Genomic DNA, 23,452 nt, shown 5'->3' with positions numbered 1-23,452 from the left:
AGCTATGTCAAGCCAGGCACAGCTGTGCATTTCCACAACCGGTAGACCCCCAGATCTTACTGATCAGTCAGTACAATTGTAGTTGCAGGTTCAATGAAAGACCTTGACTTAGAACTAAGATGAACAGTAATTGAGAAAGATATGCAGCATTGGCCTCTGCCTGTGTGCATGTATGTGCACATGTGTACACACAATTACATGTATGCACACACGTGTACATGTAATTACATGTATGCACATAGATATGCACACATGTATACAGACTAAGTAAACAAAAAAATTAAAAATTAATGAAAAATGCCCATGTACACATGGAAAAAATAAACAACTAAAACTGAAGTCTCTGTCCAGTGATCATTGGATCCAAAACTCAGCATAAGGCTCCCAGTTAAACTTTCCCATGGTGAGGAATGTTGTCTCCTACACTTCCCCTGCATGTCCCCCTTCCTCCAATAGATGGCTTCCTTCCTGACACATATTTGCAACAACCATGGACTGGTGGACCGTCATGTGTTTACTGACTGTTGTAAGATGAAAAATGCAGCAAGACTCAGCTGTTTCTTGTCCTACAAGAAAGACGATGCAGACAGCCATGATACATCCTTGTTTCCAAGGCCTGAACTGACCTGTGAGGTGGCCAAGGAGAAAAACGTGTCCCTGAAGGCAAGGTAAGCCACTTCTCTTTGCCATGGTCTTTTAGAAAGAATATTTTCCAATTTTTAAGACAGACACTTTTGCATATACAATTCTCTGAAAGCAATGTTTTATTATGTGGAATTAAAATGGAAGCTTAAGCTATGATTCTTTTTTTTCCCCCTTCTTAAAAGGATGCCAGTTGATATCCTATAGAGCCCGGAAGTGTCTGCTGTGCGTGATTAGAAATGACGAGGCCCTGTAAAGGGCTTACCTCTTTGATTAGAAGGAGTAGTAGAAAACGATATTCAGTGTTGGAATGAGAACCAATGTTAGTGCTAAACAAACTCTGGGGTTAAAACAGCATCGTAACTCCTAGGAAAGTAAATACAAGGGCTTGAGGCCGCATACCAAATAGCCAACCAAATAAGAGGACGGACAAGGCTCTGGGAGGTTGGCAAAGGCACTCTAGGCAGGCTCCTGCTGGCTCCCATGAAGCCCTCCTGCCCCCTGTGAGGAACACAGGAAGGCCCCGACCTTACCGCTTGTGGACATCCCAGCACCGTGGATAGATGTACTTTGACTGTGTTTTGTACCTAAAGAGTCAGATTGTAAAAGGTTTAAACCGGAAGTAAGAATGGCTTCTAAGCAGGCTGCTGCCTGCTCCAAGAAGGAGGCCGTCCCAGGCCACCCCAGGGATGACCCGAGGGAGGAGAAATGGTGGGCTAAGATCTCAATTCAGATTTCAGGGCCACTTGGCTTGGTCCTCCTGTCCTGTGGAGGGATGCTTGTGCGTCTGTATCCTTATCTGCTGATGTAACCATGTCTGATGGATTATTGTTACAGTGCTGCCATGTGAGTTCTTCTTTGCAAGCATAAGAATCAAGACTGCTTCAGAGCTTGGGATATGAGGGGATTCAGAAGGTGCCATATGTGTCTCTTCGCATACAACGAAGGGCCCAGTCGACTAGGCTAACCAGGAAAACCATAAAAAGCAGAGAGGACTGGGGATAGAGGTCTGTAACAGGCCTGTAACCATAGATAGCAGACAGACATATCTAGATAGGTATAGGGCATATCCAGGATAGAGAGCTTCAGAGAGTTGTGGCATATGGTCTGTCATTTGAACCAAGAAACAGCAATAATTGTAGATTAAACAGAGGTAAATCTTTAGATAAAAAACATGGGCTGTGTAATCCTGGGGTAAGTGATAGTACTGTGGTGTTATCAAGATCACAGTCTGGAACTCTAATTAGCATGGAGTTGCCTCTGTTGAGAGTCAGGTGCTGACAAGCAGTTAGGGTTAGAGCCAGGAAAGAACAAGAGGAACACAGGACTGCGGCTCTCTTGGGATGTGGCTGCGTCCACATTACTCCCGTCAGACACGGACATGAGAGCCTAAGGCAGACATCCGATTGCTGGAGCTAGAGTCTGGGAGTTTGGTGGTGATCTGATCACGGATGTTCCGCATGTTAGTCTAAGCCGGGGATAACTGAGGAGACTACACGACATGGAGCTGAACAACCCAAACCTGTTTAGTTCACGCTTACAGGGGCAGGAGTGATCTCAGTGGTCTCTGAGGCCTCATGAAAGAAGCGTATGCCCTCAGATGCTCAGTTAGAAAAGAATAGAGGACTGCGTGTCATGAAAGTTCCAAAATGCCTGGCACTAAGGGCAAAACATGAGTATAGCTACTCATACTAACGTGCTCTGAGTGCTGTTGTCTACCGCAGGCTTCAGGCATCCCCAGAGCATCCCCAGAGCAGACCAGGCACACAGCCAGTATACTGAAGGGTGCTGTCGAGGACCTGGGAGGACACCATGGTCCCCAACTGAACTGTACTCCCTGATGAAATGCCTGCTCCTGGAGGCCTGCTTGTCAGGACTTTAGCCGAGCCTTTCTGGTTCCCAGTCTCATTAGCTCTTTGCCCTGTTCTAGGGTCCATGAAACAGGAGCTTTTCTCCAGGGCTCCCTCAGGAATGGGAAGGTTCAATATGTATGATAATTCCTTTTCAAATACAAAGTTACTAAAAAGAAAGTTGCTGTGTGGAAGTGTGTGTGTGTGTGTGTGTGTGTGAATTGTATGTGTGTATGTGTGTGAATGTGTGTGTGTGTGTATGAAAGGATAACTTTGTGGGACCATTTCTCTCCTCTTCCCTTGACCTGTGATTCAGCTATCAAACTGCTCACCAGCTAACACAAGTACCATTACCACTGAGCCATCTTGTTAAGCCCTAGGCTGATTCCTCTGACCCTCAACTGGCCTGTTTAGAGGACTTAGCATTGTTCCGTTAGCTCTTCCCTTCCTGGCCCTAGTAACTAGTTAACTACTGTGCAGCTATGACGTTCATCTTGGCTTCCAGCCATGTTTGGCTACTTTGACATCTGGCGGCTCAGGTTTTTTTTTTTTCCAGCTCAGCTCAAATACTGACAATTCTTATCTAATGACTAACAGGATCTCAGATGACTCTGCCTTGGGTTACAGAATCAGGAACTTGTGTTTATAAAGAAGGAGGATTGAGAGTTTTGAAAATAAACGGTCAAGCCTAGAAGCAAGGCATAGCAAGCCCATTCATCTTTTATTGATCAAAGCTGCCAACTTCACTACACAGGCTGGGAAAGTAGTGCTCCTAAGCACACAGAAAAAGGACACGGACTTGTACGAACATACAAGCTTTAGTCTACAGTGTCTACTCGTGATGAGTGCATACTCATTCTGTACATGAGTCCATTTTTTAACGTGTTCCACAGGCAAGTATGAGGAAACATAATTTCAGAGAATTCAGTAATAAGCAAACATACTGAATGGCAGTACTCAGGACGATGGCATTGACTGTGATAAACTTCTGGAAGACGTGGAGAGACTTCTTACCTCCATCAATACTTGTAAAGTCAGCTCCTGACCCTCATGAACAATCCTGCATCTCAATGCAGCTTAAGCCTGTCTCTCTAAGGAAGTGGAGAGATCTAATTTCTCATGATGTTCAACTTACCTGACACAGTCACTTTATGGATGATCCTGATGATTTGGTCATAGTGAGCATTTGATGGTTTTAGGCAAAGTTCTACCAAATCTCAATCACTGGGATTTCCAGAAGTTTCAGACAGACACAGAATGAACAAATGCTGTGCTTTTGAAATGACATTGTCATATGGGCTTCAACAGCAAAGCTCACAACTTTGCAATTGTCAAATTACAGGTTCAGCTATGAAACATCTAGAAGACATCCATTCTTGTTCGGACCCACTATCTTGACCACGTCTGCTTGCTATGAAACAGCTGTTCAGTCATGTTGTCAAGAAGAGAATAAAACAGAGTGTCTTCAGACAAAGGTATTGCATACACAGTTTAGTTGTTAGGGCTTTGTGATGGAAATTGTGTATTACAGAGAAACAGCATAACATGATCCCACAGCACGCCAGAGATGCAGACTCTGAAGCTCTTTTCTGGACCTAGTAAATAGAGTCCATTTTAAAAAAGAAAGATATGCAGCCTTGCAATACGAGAAGCAGGAGAGTTTTGAAAATAAACATTTAAGCATTCCAGGCACTGTTGCTATGTAACCAAACAACCGAAAAGTCAGAGATGTAAAGCAATGATAATTATTTTATTACCATTAGTGTCTGTGAATCAGGAACTTGGGAAGTAACTCACCTGGGGCTTTCCGGTTCATAAATTTTCATGTAATTGTAATCAGATAATATCTGGATCTGGGATTCAGGAGGAGCTGGAGTCCTGGGCATTAGTACACCATCTCTTTTCTTGGTGTATAGTTGAAAGTATGTGCATGTAGCATTCTTGCCTGGGCTACTTTGGGCTGTTTAACAGCATGGTGGCCAGAGGGCAACTGGATTGCTTACATGTAGCCAAAAGCTTCCAGTAGACAAAGATGAGGCTGTGTAGCCATTTGTAATCTAGCAGCTGAAGTCATTTCTACCAGGTTCTCCTGTTTAAAATGCCATAAGTCCTCACCAGCGGGAGAGGGCCTGTATGTAGACTTTACTTCTTGCTGGGATAACAATGATTAGTTTCTTCTTAGAAAAACTCGGGACAGGAGATGTTTTAGTCTTTTGACCATCATTGGATAGATGCAAACCAGTGGTTTGTTTTAAGATAAAAGTGTGTGTGTTTGTGTGTGTGTGTGTGTGTTGTGTTCATTAAAGGTTCTAAACAGAGAAATTCTAAACACTAACAGGGCCACGTTTGAGGGGATACCAGGCAGATTTGTTACATGCCACTCTGAAAACTATTGGTAAATGATCATCATTATGGTGGATGACTCAAGGCTAAGTATGGCTGGTTTTGTCCTGATATCTTTATTGTTTTGATTAAGAAACCATCTCATTTCCTCTGAAATTCATAGAACTTTTATCTCTTTCTCCTACCTAGTTCTTCTTTGTGAATTAAAAAAAAAAAAAAGGATATCTGAAGAGATTCTGCCAGAGGCTAAGAACTCCATGATTGCATTATTTTTCATTAAAGTCATTTGTATTTCTGACCTCCCCATTATTATCCTGGTGGATTCTCGTCCCTTCAGAAGCCAATTCTCAGTTCCTAAGCAAGCCGTCCTTTTCTTTCCTCTTGGTTTCACTTTAACTAAAGCCTGAAAGCCAATGATTATATACTGATGCCCCTCTCATTGTCTAGGATTTCAAAATAAAATACAAATGCTTGCCCATTTTCATGAGGGCCTCTGAGGCCTCATCATGCTCTGATCACAGGCACAATTAATATGCGATAAAATTGATCATGTAATTTTCTCCAAGGACAGAACAAGAGCCACTTAGAACAGATGCAGCAACACTGTGAGCATCACAGCCAGAAGACCTCTTGGCTGGCTCACTGCGTCTGCTTCTGTTAACACTACAGGGGCACGCTGTAGGAAAATTTCTCTGTGAAAAAACTGAACGTGAAGAAACCATTGTGACTTGTATGCCATCCTTTTAAGTAGAAATCTAGGGTTAAAGAAAACAAACATCTTGAGGTAAAGAAGTTAACACACATTGCAGAATTGAGATATCTATTTCAGCTGAGCAGTTTGAGACACGCCCAGGATAAAATGGTTAATGACTTGGATAGAAGAAAGCCCAGCTGTAGGGCAGTTTTGAGTCTCTGCCTGTAGCTCTCCAGACATTACTTTGTTTATTAAGCATTGAGACAGATGATCTTTGGGGACAGTGAGGTGTTATTTTTGCAAAAACCTTGTCATGTTCTTTGTAGATATTCCCCCTTAAGTCAGAAGGCTGAAGACTTTCAAATGTTGAGGACATCAATGATTTTTAATTTTCTATTTTTTCTTAATGATGTTGTTAACATTATCCATTATTAACACATTTCTTTAATGAGTTGTTTTCTGTTTGCAGCTAGAACCCATTAGAAAATACATTAGAGGAATATCTGCAAGGCATCATCACTTATGTGAAATTGGCACCAAATTCAATGAGAAAGTGTCAAGTGCGGTGTAAGTTCCCTTCAAAGATCTGTGTGCTCTTCTGCTGCTATGCCATCTGTTTTGGCTAAACTACTCTGAAAAGTCATTTTAACTCTGTTTACAAACAGAGTTTATAAGCCTGGAACCCTTCTGTCTTAGTTTGGGTTTCCATTGCTATGAAGAGACACCATGACCTAGGCAACTCTTATAACGGACATTTAATTAGGGCTATTGCACAGGTTCAGAGGTCCCGTCCATTATCAGCCAGGCAGGAAGCATGGCAGCAGCCAGGCAGGCATGGCACTGGAGGAGCTGAGAGTTCTACATCTTCATCCAAAGGAAGACAGGAGCAGACTGGCTCCCATGTGGCTAGGGGGAAGGTCTCAAAGTCCATCCCACAGTGACATACCCACTCCAACAAGGCCACGCCCACTCCAACAATGCCACACCCACTCCAACTAGGTCACACCCACTCCAACAAGGCCACACCCACTCAAACAAGGCCACACCCACTCAAACAAGGCCACACCCACTCAAACAAGGCCACACCCACTCAAACAAGGCCACACCCACTCAAACAAGGCCACACCTCCTAATAGTGCTGCTCCCTGGGCCAAGCATATTCAAGCCACCAGACCTTCTCTATATCACCACACCTTCTCTATATCTATGCGTCTCATCTGTTCAAACATGGCACAAGAGCTGTGTATGAAACCACAAAGTCCTCAACTGTCCCCAGTACCTCCCTCAGTGCATGATTATTTTTTGGCACTAAGGTCCAGAGACTTAGGGATGGAGAGATAAAATTTATACTGCTCTTGCAGAGGACCCAAGTTAGGATCCCAGAACCTAATTTGAGTGGCTCACAATTGCCTATAACTTAGCACTGGAGGACTTGCTGCCCTCTTCTAGACTCCTGGGGTACACACACACACACACACAGACACACACACACCCATATCATTATGAATAAAAGTAAAATTTAAAGAGAAGATTTGGGAGTTTGGCTGGGCATGGTAGCATATTGGCTCTAATTCCATCATTTGAGAGGTAGAGACAGGAAGATTAGGAGTTCAAGGCCATCCTGGGGTACACAGTGTGTTAAAGGCCAGCGTGTGTTATAGATAATGATGGTGATGATGATGGTGGTGGTGGTGATGATGATGATGGTGATGCAGAGACTAGTTGAATCTCCCTTCATAGTAAAGTACAGAGAAATAAATATCCCCTTTTCTCTTGGAGCTGAGGGATGGAGGAGGCCTTAATGCCATCCTCTCCACCTTGAGTTCCTGTATTTTTCTTATCACCATCATCCCCAGTGAGTGATAGCACTGGAGTTCCTGAAGGGCGAGGATATTTTATTTCCAGAGATACTCCAGAGACTTGGCAGTGGGCACAAAAAGCCCTGCGTCTCACTCATTTTTCTTTGCGATGAGGCTGGCCATGTTTCTAAGGCTATCAAGGTGTACAGCAGTGTCTCAGCAACTCAGCTCCTTTAAATGATGACCATTACCGGACCTCACATTATTGAGATTTGGACTTTGTGTGGGACTGCACACCATCACCAAGGCAGGAGAAAACACTTCCTAATGCTTGGTAATGTGTTTAGATACTTTCGGTTCATAATATTGAAGAAAGGGAAGGAAGAGATGTTTTAATTATATTATAATCTCAAAAAGAAAATAAAATTACTAAAAACAGAATGCTATGCTCATTCTAAAGAAGATAACGTTTTAATATACTAATTTTCTTTACAGAGAGTTGATTCTACTCACTAAAAAGCAACCTAAAGCTAAGTTTTCTGAAATCGCCAAATTGACCGTGGATGTTAAAAATCTGCATGAGATCTGTTGTGAAGGAAATACGTTAGCATGTGCCCTGGGCAGGGTAAGACTTCTTTCTTTATAATCATTTTCTTCTTTGACAATTTCATATACATACAACACATGCTGATGGCTGTCATCCTCTCCCATAGAAACTTTTAAAAGGCTACCATGCAATTGTAAATAATGAAACTAGAGAAGTAGTGATCACATCTTTCTGTCAGTAGACAGACAAAACAAAACTTGCAGAAAGCCCTTCACACATAAACAGCAGGTGTTCCCAGCCAGAGACACAGGACTGCTGCGGGTCGGGCTGCAGCAGGCATGTCAGAATAGCAAATTTAATTGTCTTGTTGTAACAAGCTTAAAGTAACTGCAAATTGTTCTGGATTTCCAGGTTGTAGTGGAAATAGGTTAGTGGCTTGCCAAAGCCAGTATTTATCTGTCAGAAGGCCTTCGTTCTGCTTTAGGGAACTTTTCCTCCTTTATTCTCAGAATGAACTTGGAACATCGATATATACAGTATATAGTATGGTACGCACCATCTTCTTATCTTTGCATGATCATTTGATTTCTATCTTTTTCCTTGGCCACCAATGGATTTTTTTAATTTTTTTTAATTGGACATATTTTTAATTTACATTTCAAGTGTTATCCCCTTTCCCAGCACCCCCCCTTCCCAGAAAGCCCCTATCCCATCCTCCCTCCCCTTGCTTCTATGAGGGTGCTCCTCCACCACTGCACTCCTATCCCCCACCCTTGATTCCCCTACACTGGAGCATCTATTAAGCTTTCATAGCACTAAGGGCCTCTCTTCCCATTGATACCTGACAAGGCCATCCTCTGCTACAAATATAGCTGGAACCATGTCCCTGGGAGCTCTGGGGGCTGTTGCTCCTTTCAGACACACCAGAAGAGGGCATCGGACCCCACTACAGATGGTTGTGAGCCACTGTGTGGTTGCTGGGAATTGAGCGCAAGACCTCTAGAAGAGCAGTGAACGTTCTTAACCACTGAACCATCTCTCCAGCCCCTGACCGATGGATCTTATAAATAAAATACTTGTCACACAAGTGTGAGGACTGGTATTCTAATCTGCAGAACTCATGAGAAGTTGGATATGGTGGTATACATCTATAATCCTAGTGTGCCCATAGTGAAAAGCCCCCCCCCGCCCCCAGAGGCAGGAGACTGCCCCAAATCTCTCAAGTCAGTTAGTCTGGCTAATGTGGTGAACAACCAGAGAACCTGGTCCAAATGAGATGGAAGGCCAGGAGAGTCAAGGCTATCCTCTGAACTCCACCTGTGCACTGTGGCACTCATGAACCTGCACTCACACACACACACACACACACACACACACACTACATACCCATCCAAAATGTATAGTGAAAAAATAATTTTTTAAACATTAAAAAATTTTGTGATTCTCATTCTGGTGTATTTTGGGGCTTGTGATGTTTATGTGTTTATACTAGAACTTTCTCATTTAAGCTATAACATATCTATATCTATATCTATATCTATATCTATATCTATATCTATATCTATATCTATATCTATATCTATATCTATATCTATATCTATATCTATATCTATATCTATCTCTATCTGTGTATATCTAAATATACACAGATAATATATATAGGGATATTTTTTCCTATATGTGTCTGTGTACCATGTATGTACCACACCCAAGAGGGCCAGTGGAGGGTCAGAACCCCTGGGACTAGAGTTACAGATGTTCATTAGCTGCCGAGCGGGTGCTGGGAATTGAATCCTGGGTCCTGAGAGGAGAAGCCAGTGCCATTAAGCATCTTTCCAGACCCTTTGATATTTTCCAGATAGGACTGAGGCCATGTGTTGTTTAAGGTTTTTGAGATTGTTCATTAAACCTCAGGTTGAGGTGGAGACAGAAAATACAGAATGCTTCTCCATTCCACATCTGCCAGTCTTAATGTTTTTCCAGCCAACCCTCATTGCTCGTGGATTCTGTAGTTCTAAACTCATCTGCTTTCCCAGATGCAAAACCATATTCACAGCACTTACAACATTGTTCCTGGGCTAACACATGCTCAGAGCAGCCAAAACTTTGAGCTTCTCGGTACATGCACCATAGCCCCGTGAGGTCCAACAAGGCTCTGTTCAGGATTTGCTTTTTGCTCTCACAGTATAAACTAGTGCTCTTTCTCTCACTTAATGGCAACCATTTTGTTGGTAATTCTGATGCTCAAGGTTGCTCCAGATACAGCAATGCAGTGCTGCCTCAACTACAAGATGACACGCGTCTGGTACAGAAAATGTGCAGGTTAGACAGATGAGTTTCTGCCCTACACAGTGTTCTCTTGCTATTGGCTATGAGTTCAATGCTGAGAAATTGGCTATGAGTTCAATGCAACAGAACTGCTCACAGAGATGTGTACTAAGCGAGGCCATGTCTCCATTGGTTAGTTGATTGGTTAATGGTGTGGCCAGAGGCTCAGGGAAGCCCTGCATTTTTCTTGAAGTGGCATTGATTCAGTATGCACTGATTCAGTGTTTAGACTGGGAATCGGCTGTTTACTTTGTTGGCATGTTTAATGGGATTCTTCTTCAAAACATCTCACTTATTAGCATTTTCTTATTAAGGGAAATAGAGCTGTAGATGTATCGCTTGAAATAAAAACATCATCAATTATGTAATTGTATGTCCTTTTTTTCTTATGTATTTGATCTTCTTTTTAATTAATTGGCTCTGAAAAAAAGCGATGGTTTAATTTATTGGTCTTCTCCAAAACAAATTCTTGGACCGATTCACTGGGTCTATGCTTTGAACTATATTAATTCTTAGCGTTGGCTGCTGCTTCTATTGCAGATGTTTTGGTTGTCTGCATGGTGGTGTTCCCAGTCTGCTAAAAATAACTGTGTTAATAACTATTCGATTTGAAAAATAAGTTACTCTTTTTTTCCCTTTCTGGTGCAGGGGAATTAAATTTAGGGCCTTGTATACCCTAAGCTGGTGCTACACCACTGATCAAAACTTCCAACCCAATCATTTTCTTTCATATACTATCTCCCACCATTCCTGTCATCTTAATCTATTTATCTTCTGATCAGATCATTTCTCCAGCCACTCTGAGGAAAGATCTTCATACTGCACACAGCAGTGCTTGCTACATGTCTCCAAGCTCTGTCTATTGTTTCCAGCCCTTAGCGCATCCTATTACGCCATATTGATTCACAGCTCCATGCGGACCAAAAGGAGTGGGTTTATTCCTGACATTAATCTTTGACATTGTTATAATTTAATATTCCCAGGTCAATCATTAGAACTCAGTAAGGACCTCTCAGCTTCTCTCTGACTCGACAGCCCTGTAGGAACACTAATCTAAGACTTTGTGGTTGTGGCTACAACACTAACTTTTTAAATGTTAGTGCCCAGGTCTGCGTCTGACCATCTCAAGACACAGAGAGCATCTCCTCTATTCCTGACAGTTCCTTCATTACCCACAGTCTTAGCAAGGACCATGTTTATTATTCATTTTGCAGACTAGAAAAGTTGAGGCACAAGGAGGTAAGAAAGTTCTAAAATTACAGTCAGGGGGTGGCCATCAAGGACAGGATTTAGTCGTTGACATTTTCACCTTGTAATATCCAGGTTCTTACAATTGATTTCACCGTTTCCTCCCTCTCCTTTTCTTACGACCCTTTGAGGTTCAGTGATCCTGACAGCTCTGTTCCCGTTCTTCTTCAGCTGTATGTGCACTGGCAGAGCTGAGGAGACACACAATAAGAATTTTCGTTTCCTTCCTGTTAAATCCATCTCTGGACATGAATCGTATTGCCTGCCTGTCCAAAAACTAGGTGGGACCACTTGTCTGAGTCGCAGTTAAAAGCTACTCAGGCCACTTGGGTAACTCACCATGTCTCCTGGGTTTCATGCTACAGTTCACGAACTCATGTTGTAAGCTCCAGCTAAGGGAACCCGGGGGCACTTGTTGAAGTAATCTAGGTGGCCATCAAGGACAGAACTTAGCTGTTGACCATAGCAGTCATTTGTTTCTCCAAGACACCAGATGGTGGAAGGCCTTCCTAGGCCTCGTGACAAAGAGCTATAGCAGGGACACATAGTTAGAAATAGAAGTAGAGACCATTTATCATGAAAGGGAAGCAACTCCAGAGAATATGGGTGGGCAAGTGAGCTAAGGGGAAAAGCATCCTCCACCCCCACCCTACCTCCTGCTCCCACCTTCCACCCTTCCCTCACCCTCTACCCCTATCTGCACCCCACCCCTTCCCCATCCCCACCCCTACTCCTACCCTTACCCAAAAACATCAGGCCTCCATGACATGACCCTTTCTCAGACATTTCCAGCAGTACCTCCTCTCCCTCAGCATGCTCTGTTCATTAAAATTAGATGAAGCCCAGATGAAGAAAGACTTCCTCTTTGTCTTTTAAAACAGGTTTCTTTTATGACGATCTCAATGTTTTGGTCTCTAGTAAGTGCTCTCCCTTCATACATATCCTCATCCTAGGCACTTGCTAAAGGCAAAGCTAGAAGGCACAGGTAGAAGGTAGCAAAGCTCACTTCCTTCCTGGAACTGCTGACAGGAAGAGACTCACCTCTCCTCCCTGACAGGAGGGAGGTAGAACTTGCTTGTGCTGAGCTGTGGAGAGCACTCTAGCTCCCAGTGAACCAGCACACATGTGTCCTTCAGAGTCTCAAACTGACCCGTAATTTGCTTCAGCGTCACCACTCTCAGACTTAGACTTTTGAGTTGATCTTTCCTAGATTTTATCAGTAGTGGCTACCGCTTGGCACAAATCTCCCTGTAAAGGTGTTATTGATGCTTGAGGTCATTCTGAAGTCAACGCCCACAGAAAACTCTTCAGTTTCACTCTTCAGAGCGAACCTCATCTCCTCTTGCCCATGAGTATGAGCTTCAGCGAATCCTTCTCCTCCTCAGGCCCTTTATTCCCTTTTGTTAAAATAAATAAATAAATAAATAAATAAATAAATAAATAAATAAATAAATAAATAAAGCTGTCTACCTGTCGGAAGCCCCTACTCCAACCAAGCCTTAACTAATTTTCTCAACAACTTTCAAATGACCCTTCCCAACCATGTCATGCTTTCTTACCTCTAAGATTTTATATGCCTATGAGAACAAACAATTATAGAATTTTTTTATGTTTCGACTTGTTTCAAATTAATTTTTTTCTTTAATTAATTAATGAATTATTTTAAGCTCCACGTTTTATTCCCCTCCCAGTCTACCCTCTGACTGTTCCATATCCCATACCTCCTCCCCACCCCCTGTTTCCATGAGGATGCCCCCACCCACCCAACCAGACCTCTAAACTCCCTGGGGCTTCCAGTCTTTTGAGGTTTAGATGCATCTTCTCTGACAGAACCCAGACCCGGCAGTCCTCTGCTATATGTGTCTTGGGGGCCTCATATCAGCTGGTGTATGCTGCCTGGTTGGTGATCTAGTGTCTGAGGGATCCCAGGGGTCCAGGTTAATTGAGACTGCTGGTCCTCCTACAGGGTCACCCTTCTCCTCAGCTTCTTCCAGCTTTTCCCCAATTCAACTACAGAGGTCAGCAGTTTCTGTCCATTGGTTGGGTGCAAATGTCTGCATCTGACTGTTTCAGCTGCTTGTTGGGTCTTCTGGAGCGCGGTCATGCTAGGTTCCTTTTTGTGAGTGCTCCATAGCCTAAGTAATAGTGTCAGGCCTTGGGGCCTCCCCTTGATCTGGATCCCACTTTGGGCCTGTTGCTGGACCTTCTTTCCCTCGGGCTCCTCTCCATTTCCATCCCTGCAGTTCTTTCAGAGAGGAACAATTATGGGTCAGAGTTTTAACTTTGGGATGGAAACCCCAGCCCTCACTTGATGCCCTGTCTTTCTGCTGGAGGTGGACTCCACAAGTTCCCTCTCCCCACTGCAGGACATTGTTCCCTCCCTTTGAGTCCTGAGAGTCTCTCACCTCTCAGGGCTCTGGTACATTCTGGAGGGTCCCCCCAGCCTCCTACCTCCCAAGTTTGCCCGTTTCCATTCTTTCTGCTGGTCCTCAGGTCCTTCATGACTTGACCCGTTGAAGACCATCATTGTGATGCACCATCCTATCTGGAGTATAAGTTTCTCTGATTTACTCCAGAGAATTATGTTGAGCCCCTAAATATTATGATTGTTTTGTTTGGTTATTTGACTCTTTGAGCAGATCACGAGTTCCTTAAGTATAGAGACTAGCTAATTCACACATATAAGTGATTATCTGTGCATTTAAGCAGATCTGGCAGTAAGACCATACACAGAATACACTGTGTCACAGAGAGAGAGTGTGATGTCTTCCAAGACAAATGCTTCTCAGACCGGGACCCTACAGTAAGAACAATAGGAAGGCAATAGAGTTGGCTTATAGTTTTTGGGCTAAACGTGGAATCATTAATGCAATCTGTCCCCTCTTATATTTTTAATAGGTAGCTATAAGTTTGAGGCACTATGGAAGGTCAAAGACACATATATTTCTTTCCAAGAGGAGTTAATGCTGAATGTCTCTTTGGGGTTTTCAGTTTGCCTTGGGGAAAGCAGGAGTGTGTGTGTGTGTGTGTGTGGTATCCAGTGTTCCTCTGCTAGTCTAAAGACAGCAAACTACGTCGAGGATGAAGTAATCAGAGAATGACTCGCCTTTCTGTCCGCAGCGCCAGCTTATGAACTACACCTGCTCTCACCAGGCTGTGTTATCCAGCAAGTTTGCCGAGTGCTGTGAACTGCCGGAACCATTCCGCGGGGAATGCATCATCACCTCGGAAAATGACGACAACCCCGACCTTTCGCCCCTGCTGCTCACGAGGTTCACAGAAGACCAGTCCGTGTGCGAACAATTCAGCGGCAACCAGGATGACTTTCTACAAGAGTAATGCAGCTTTCCTTCTAGTTAACTGATGGCTTCATTTGGGAGACGTTGCAGACTTGAATGTAAACGGTGCCGGTGATGGCCACCACGGCCAAGAGAGTCTCAAGTGACCAGGGCCACTCATGATACCCTGTGGGATCGTGGGTCCAGGCGCTTGGGAACAGTATATGAAAGAGAAGCTAGAGGGTCCTTTCTTCTCAAATGTTCACAACTAGTGTAAAGGATTTTTTAAAGAGAGCAGGGTGGTAGTTAAGTGTTGCAGACATCGGGATGAAGGAGTTAGAGATAAATAAGAGGATTAGGTTAACTAGCACTTCTATTCTGATTAACTTAATATACACTACCAAATAGACATAACATTTAAGCATTAAGCAGTTGGGACATTAGCATCATTGGTGGCCATTCAGAAGTGGGTGTAAGTTTGTGATGTCAATACGTAATATTAAGACAATAACACTGTGCAATTAAATTGCTTCCAGAGTCAGGTGTGCAGCCATGAGAATAGAGTTTTCCTCAAAGTTAAATGACCTCACTTACATCTTAAAAATTATGTCTGATCCTAGCCAATAAAATCCAATACTACTATCCTAAGCCACCCATATAAATTCCCAAACTTGTATTTGGTTCTGATAAGTCAACAGACGTGTGCTGACAAGATCCAGTAGTAAAAGGCATAGGAAACTGAGCGTGGTGGGTGCCTGTCCTATGTGACTGTGCAGAAGCTTAATCTCTCAGGCAGTGTGCTCCAACTGTAAACTGAGGCAGTCTGTGAGAACACCACCAAAGGTTTCATCTCATCCTGTGTTTTGAAAACATTCTAGAATCTATTTTATTCTCCTTCTAAAAAGATTTATTATCATTATATTATTATTATTATTATTATTATTAGTAGTAGTAGTAGTAGTAGTAGTATACAAGTTTCTATGCATACTAAGGCTAGCAGTTCCAGATTCCTTGGACCTGGAGTTACAAGCAGTTGTGTGCTCCTGTATGTGGGAACTAAACTCTGGTCCTCTGGAAGAGCGGTGTGTGCTCTTAGCCATTGATTCATCTCTATAGCCCCCATTTTATTTCTTTTGATGAGTCAGATGATGGTATAGATTATGATTCAACTACTCAAACTTGATGACTTCTTATTTGAAAGGGGATAGAGGAGATGGTGACTTAATGTCTCAAAAATGCATTCATAAGAGATTCATATGAGCTTTTTTTTTTTTTTTTTTTTAGAAAAAGAAATTAGTTTCAAGGGTAATTAAAAAGTACATCTTTCCATACAAACACTTGAAACTACTGATCTCACATGGAAGTTTCTAGACTGTGAGCCAGAACCTTCTAGTCAGTCAATATGTTTCACGTTCAAGTTCTGAATCTGGCATCCGGTATCACATGACTTTGGGAAACATCACGTGACCCTATTGATTTGGTTTTCTTATTTGAATGTACTATAATGAAGCCTCACTGACAGCTTCCCAGGGTTTCTAAATTCAGGTCATCTTTATCTTCATGGTCTTCATGGCTTTTTGAAAACAACAAAACAGACAAAATATAAATTCATGACCTCTGAGTTCTTCTAATTTTTGTCTTCTCATGTGTCTTACACGAGACAGGTTCCTTTATGAATACTCAAGAAGGCACCCAGAGTTGGCGGTTCCCGTGATCTTAAGAGTCTTTGAAACATATAAACGTGTACTGGAGAATTGCTGCAAGTTAGAGAACCCTTTGGAATGCCTCCAGCTTGGGGTAAATTCCTTTTTTTTTTAACCTATTTTTAAAAACACGTTCCTCACAAGTGGTTGCAAACAGTGAATATTCTAGTGCTGTTAGAAGCACTTCCTTTTGTAGAATGAGTTTTCCACATTTTGGTGAATTAAGAGCACTAAGCGAGAAGCAGGATTCCTCCCTAACCCAAGGCTAGACCATCACAGCACAAAGTTGTCTGTCTTATAGACTGTTTCTGGAGACCTTTGTAGGTTCCTATTTGAAGTGAATGCAGACGTTGGCTTGGCACAGTAGCAGAGTTGTACAGCCTGGTTGGGTGCCATGTTGTGTGGAAGGTGCTTCCCTTTTAGGGTAGCAGTCTGCCTGGCCACAGGGAGCAGCTCTTGGTGTGCACTCTTATGGAGAAGCTAGAGTTCCCACAAGATTCAGCTTTGAGAGTTATCCATAGATTATCGTGGCCTAGGTAGTTCTGATTTCCGTTACTGTAAAATGATGGCTTACACATAAGAGATTGTGACAAGAGTGGAGAGCAAAAAAGCAGGGACGAAGAGAAAATCTGTGTCTGGGCTCAAGCAGGTACAGCTGGTATTTCTGTTTCTAGAGAGAAGGCTATGCGACCTCCTCAAAATATCACTGTGAGACTTCTGTGCCAGACAGTTTTATGTCAACTTGACATGAGCTAGAGTCATCAGAGAGGAGGGAACCTCCTTCTACTAAGCTCAAATCCAAGGGAATCAAGGACCTCCACATAAAACCAGACACACTGAAACTAATAGAAAAGAAACTGGGGAAGACCCTTGAGGACATGGGCACAGGGGAAAAGTTCCTCAATAGAACACCAATAGCTTATACTCTAAGATCAAGAATTGACAAATAAGATCTCGTAAAATTACTAAGTTTCTGTAAGGCGAAGGACATTGTCAAAAGGACAAAATGGCAACCAACAAATTGGGAAAAGATCATTACCAACACTATATCCGACAGAGGTCTTATATCCAAGATATGCAAAGAACTCAAGAAGGTAGACTTCAGAGAGCCAAACAACCCCATTAAAAATGGGGTACAGAGCTAAACAAAGAATTTTCACCTGAGGAATATTGAATGGCGGAGAAGCACCTAAAGAAATGTTGAACATCCTTAGTTATCAGGGAAATTCAAATCAAAACGATCCTGAGATTTCACTTCATACCAGTCAGATTGGCTAAGATCAAAAACTCAGGAGAAACAGGTGCTGGAGAGGATGTGGAGAAAGAGGAACACTCCTCCACTGCTGGTGGGGTTGCAAGATGGTACAACCACTCTGGAAATCAGTCTGGCGGTTCCTCAGAGAACTGGGAATGATACTTCCAGAGGACCCCACTATACCACTCCTGAGCATATACCCAGAGGATTCCCCAGCATGTAAGAAGGATACATGCTCCACTATGTTCATAGCAGCCCTGTTTATAATAGCTAGAAGCTGGAAAGAACCCAGATGACCCTCAATGGAGGAATGGATACAGAAAATATGGTATATATACACAATGGAATACTACTCAGCAATTAAAAACAATGAATTCATGAAATTCTTAGACAAATGGATGTAACTGGAGAACATCATCCTAAGTGAGGTAACCCAGTCTCAAAACAACACTCATGGTATGCACTCGCTGATAAGTGGATATTAGCCCAGAAGCTTGGAATACCCAAGACACAATTCACATATCAAATAATGCCCAAGAAGAAGGAAGGAGTGGCCCCTGGTCCTGGAAAGGCTCAGTGCAGTAGTGTAGGGGAATACCAGGACAGGGAAGTGGGAAGGAGTGGATTGGGGAACAGGGGGAGGGAAGAGAGCTTATGGGACTTTCAGGGAGGGGGGATCCAGGAAAGGGGAAATCATGTGAAATATAAGTAAGAATATATTGAATAAAAAAATTAATGACAAAAAAAGAAAAAAAGAAAAGAAACTGTCTCCATGAGATTAGGCTGCAGGCAGTTAGTGATTGAGGTGAAGGCCAGATCCATTGTGGGTGGGGCCACCAGAGGACTGTTGTTCCAGAGTTCTAGAAGAAAGCAGGCTGAGCAAGACAAGGGGAGCAAGACAGTAAGCAGCACCCTTCTGTGGCCTCTGCATTAGCTCCTGCCTTCCCTGATGATAAATAGTGGAAGCAAAAACCAAAGAAACCCTTTCCTCCCCAAGTTGCTTTGGTCATGGTGTTTCATCCCAGAAGTCACAACCCTAACCAAGACAGTGTCTACAGTGATCTACAACTATGCCACCATGTAGAAGCATGGGTGGACAGAAGTTGCACAGCAGTGTTACCATAGCACCCAGTGGACTCTCTCAGTAGCCTGGTAAAACAGGCAATGCTGCAGCTCCTGCAGTGTGCCTTCTGTGGGTAAGAAGACAGCAGGTCGGGTGGGTAGGCAATTTGCCTCATGTTACCCTTACAGTAAAGACAGGGATACGAATAAAATCCAGGTCGACAGCTTGCAGATCTGAGGAAATTCTCTCTGTGCCAGACGCTGCTTTTTAGACTAAGGTCCGCTAAGTTGGGTGTGGTCCTGCCTGAGAGCTGAGTCTGCAAGGTTACTAATGCTCCCCTACTGGAGCCCATTTCATGGTTGGAGAACACTTTGATTTACCTTTAGCTCTGGAAATCCCATTTGGTTCCTCTCAGTGTACTTTGTGGCATGCTTTATAACCATAACTGACATATATTTATATTAAACCGTGACAAATACCTGTATATTTGTGCTTATGTGTATGTGTGCCTGCTGCTGATATAAAAAGCCTAATTATTAAATGAACCAATGAATGGACACACACACAGACACACATACACATACACACACACATACACACACATAACACACACATACATGCACACATACACACACATACACGTACACACACACACACACACACACACACACACACACACACACACACACAGGTCTATACCCTTTTCTTTCCTCTCTGGCTTGATGAATGATTTGCCTTGTGGTTATAGAATTCGGCTTTTAGGACCAAAGTTGAGTTTACGTCATGATAAAATGAATTCTTAAGCTCACCGGTCCACTAGTTTCCCACAAAGCATGAGATGATTTCTCTTTCAGAAAAGAATGATTTTTTTCGTTTTGTGTTTTCCAAACCCACTAACTAAAAAAAAAAAAAAACAAAAACAAAAAACAAAAACCAACCAAACCAAACCAAACCAAACCAAACCAAACAAAACAAAACAAAAACCAAGTCAAGCCAAACCAGACCAACAGAAAATAAATGTAGTTATTTTTATTAATTATTTTATTTAAAACATAGCAAATATTTTGATTAAATAATTAAAGAAAATGCTACTGTAATCTTATCTCAAGGCATATTTCTGAGATGCTGGATACACACTAACAATATCTATTTTCTTGTTTAGAAAGAGGTGTTTCACAAGGTGGTCCTTGAAAGCCGTGACCATGTTAAAGCGTACTGTGACTTACACAAGCAGCTGGGCGGCAAGTTCCAGGACAGGTATGCTCCTCAGATGCCCAGAATCCTCCTCCTCAGAGACTATGGGTTAATCCTTGATGCTAAGATTGGCTCAGAGTTTTCATCCACTCTTTAGCTGAGTATTAATCAGTCCTCTGTGCTGATTCAACAGATATTTATGTAACATTGGGAGCCTCCATCCTGCCCCCAAGGCCAGTCTCCCAGATGTCCCTGGGGATGCAAAGCAGGCTGGCCCTGTAATACCACCATGACCTACTTACCTGACCTTTTTTGCCTTGGGGTTGTGACTTGGAATCAAAGCGCCAGTCGAGATTTGAAACCAGGGTCTACTTACCAGTCTGGTTTCTCAGGCAAGGTCAGTGTTTTGACCACCAAGAGCTGGATGGATGGCTAAGTTATTTGTCAAGGGACCATGAACACCGTGGTTACAGAGAGCCCCCTGAATCCTATTCATCAAGGATTGTGTAATCCAAAAGCAAAGGCTGGTTTAGGAATCTCCGGGGTCTTCTAGAATGGTCTATTTATAAGCACGGTATTAAAGGAAGGTTCAGTTTGACATAGCATTTCATAATATTGAGTTTAAATTAAATGTCCAAAATAATGGATCTCAGCATGCCCTGGTTCTTTCAGGCGAGGCTTTTGGCTTAGTCCTTCTTTCCTTTTATGTTGTGTGCAGTTGCTAATGGCCATTGTAGGGATTAGATTGGTTGTTCTCACATTTTAGAGTGGGACAGAACCTTCCAGAACACATTAGGACCCAGGTCTAGGAACTCAGAGTTTCTGAATCAGGAAGTCTGAGGAAAGTCCTGGATTTCTAACCAGAACCCAGGGAGGCTGGTACTGCTGTAGCTAACTAATCCCCTTCAGGTTGTCTGTCTACCCTGCTGCTGTGGAAACTGCCTCCTTCCTCTGCATGCATTTCCACTAGCGTGCGGCAGTTAGTTCAAGTCGCCTGTGGTCCTCCACGCGCATCTCTATGGTCTTTCTCTTTAAACCACATCCTGTCTTTCATCCTTCATCACTAGCTTTCCAGTTCAGGCCGATCTCCTTGTGTTTCCAGAAAGGCCTTAATATAGTTGGATGTTTTGCTCTGACTCTTATGAAGCCCACCATGCATTCTTCTCAAAGAAGCCATCTTAAAACGATGTAAAACTGGTTTCATATCTAATCCCCATCCAAAACAAACAAACAAACAAACAAACAAACAATACCCCACAGTCAATGATTTCCCGAATCTTCCCATCCTGCCTACTCCTGCCCTTCACCTGACTTATTCAAAGGCATTGTCATTTCTCAACTATAAAGACTTTTCCTCTGGACGCCTTGCCAGGCCCTGAAATGGCCACAACCATCGTCTTTTATACTCCGAATTAAATTTGCCAAGGTAGTGTTGTAATAGATCAGTTTTTAAAAATTGAATGAACATTAAAACCAGAATGTGATGTGCACTATGGGCTGTCCACTAACAGCTTGCAAAAGCAGAAAGAAGTCACATTCCCTGGTCACAGCTAAGCAGTCACAGCATGTTATGCACAGCAATTAGTGAACTCAGTGTGAACAATTACTACTCCTCAAGACATCTGACAGTCTCACTTGCCAGATGACGTTCACCCTAGCTTTACCGCCAGTTTATCTAATTTATGTTAACTGAGTCTCTAAAGATCAACAGTCCCCATGTCCATCCACCCCAGTCTCGTCCCCAAAGATCTTTAAGGAAGGAGGTAGTTTTGCAACTAGTATCGGCTAAGCTCCCCTCAAATTCCCCAAGCTGAAAGACAGGGGAACTGTTTATGTCCCTGGATCCTTGAGTCACCGAAAGACATTGCTAGCTCATAAAATGGGTGAAAAGCTAGATCTCTTTTTCAATACACAGCGTTGATTGAAATAACGCTGCACTTAGTTGAAACCATTGCAAGAGTTTCTGACGTGAACTCGCTAAGAAAGACAGAGACCGAGGCAATTCCTTCCCTCATTTTCAGCAAGAGCTTGACCCTTTTAAAGGTTCTGACTTAGCTCACAACACCTGCAGCACTGTCCATACACTGTCCTTGCCTGCCCCTGCTTGCTGGGGTGTGTCCTTTGCCGCCCCTGTTCTCCTACTCCACACCTTGCAAATGGTCCCCAGGAGCTTGATCGGAGCTGTCTGATTTTAGCTTTGACAGTATCCCCCCCAATAAGTCCAATAAAAAAAAAGGGTTAGGTCAGAGCAGGGTGTGAGTGCACTACGGCAGTTATGTCCAATTACTAAGCCCTCAGGACAAGGCAGCAGAGATCTGCCTAATGCCTGGCTCCTCCTACGTTAGAGATAATGTTGGGTATCATGGGAAACTGAAGACGGACGTTTGCGAGTGAACCCATTACCAGGAATAAGAATTTACTCTTTTAGGCTCACGGTGCTTTATACTAAGAAAATCCCACAGCTGTCTGCCCAAGAGCTTGTGGTGTTCGCCAAGAAGATGGCAGCGGCTGCCAGCAGATGTTGCCCACTCAGGGATGAGCTGCAGCCGGCCTGTGTGGAGGACCAGGTGAGCACACTCATGACACATCTGCCACCTCTCTCTCCAACTGTCTTTACTTAGCAATGGGAGAGGACTCTCCCCCCTCAAACTCATTTTACTAGGTTCGCATGCCCTGGATTGTATACCAGGGCTTTAAAGTTGACAAAACTGATGTTGGTAAGCAATTGCAAAGATTCCGTGGATGTTTGACTGACTGATGCTGGTGGATCTCACAAGGGAACATGTTAGTACCTAAGTGTGATCGTTCACAGGGATAAACAGACAACCAACGTAATCATACCCCTCTTTCTGCATTTCTCTTCCGTAAAAGGCAAAGCTGATTCTCGGAGCTCTGTGCAGAAGCCATGGTAGGACGCCTGTCAGTGCTGGAGTGGGCCGCTGCTGCGACGACTCCTACGCCTTCAGAAAACCGTGCTTTGATGACCTGCAAGAGAACGGCACTTACATTTCTTCACCTTTATCATGTGACCGAGCCATCAGCCTTAAAGAGGACTTGTGCCCAGCTCAGGACGTGGAACTCCAAATTGAAAAGCAAAAGTAAGCCTGGCTTCACTTTGGTTTTGCTAGACGCAAGGTGGCTTGTACGGAGAAATATAAGCCAGCTACTGATAGAACTCCTGCGCAAGGAACACAGCAACTAAATGTTGGAAATCAAATGCAATTAATTTTATTAAGTAAATTATCCGGTATAGCTGCTGTGCTGTGACCCCTGCTTGGCCAGTTACTGAATCAGAGAATGAAGGCAATTTGTAAGAAAATATTGGCAGAGGATAGATACTATAATACAATGTTTCTAAAATGTTGCAGTCCAAGCATTTGTCGAATAAGGTGTTCTATTAAGAACAATTCTGTTAAGGAAGTTTAGAAATGTTACTTTCCTAGAAGAGACAGTAACAACACTAAAAATGGAAGTCAGGGAAATCTTGAAATTAAGTAATCTAGTTTAG

General features: G+C 43.0%; 1 protein-coding gene across 1 annotated transcript in view; it reads left to right on the top strand.

The window, feature by feature from the left end:
• LOC127696519 (alpha-fetoprotein-like) overlaps positions 1-23,452 on the top strand; it is a 45,626-nt gene that overhangs the window by 4,770 nt on the left and 17,404 nt on the right. The window contains exons 4-12 of the mRNA XM_052199323.1: positions 457-668; positions 3,835-3,967; positions 5,999-6,096; positions 7,824-7,953; positions 14,572-14,786; positions 16,394-16,526; positions 19,913-20,007; positions 22,373-22,511; positions 22,816-23,042. Coding sequence (XP_052055283.1) covers positions 457-668; positions 3,835-3,967; positions 5,999-6,096; positions 7,824-7,953; positions 14,572-14,786; positions 16,394-16,526; positions 19,913-20,007; positions 22,373-22,511; positions 22,816-23,042 — 1,382 coding nt within the window. The remainder of the gene's footprint in view (positions 1-456; positions 669-3,834; positions 3,968-5,998; positions 6,097-7,823; positions 7,954-14,571; positions 14,787-16,393; positions 16,527-19,912; positions 20,008-22,372; positions 22,512-22,815; positions 23,043-23,452) is intronic.

Source organism: Apodemus sylvaticus, chromosome 11 (genome assembly GCF_947179515.1).
Source record: "Apodemus sylvaticus chromosome 11, mApoSyl1.1, whole genome shotgun sequence".
Lineage (NCBI taxonomy): Eukaryota > Metazoa > Chordata > Mammalia > Rodentia > Muridae > Apodemus > Apodemus sylvaticus.
This window is presented reverse-complemented; position numbering and strand designations above follow the sequence as displayed.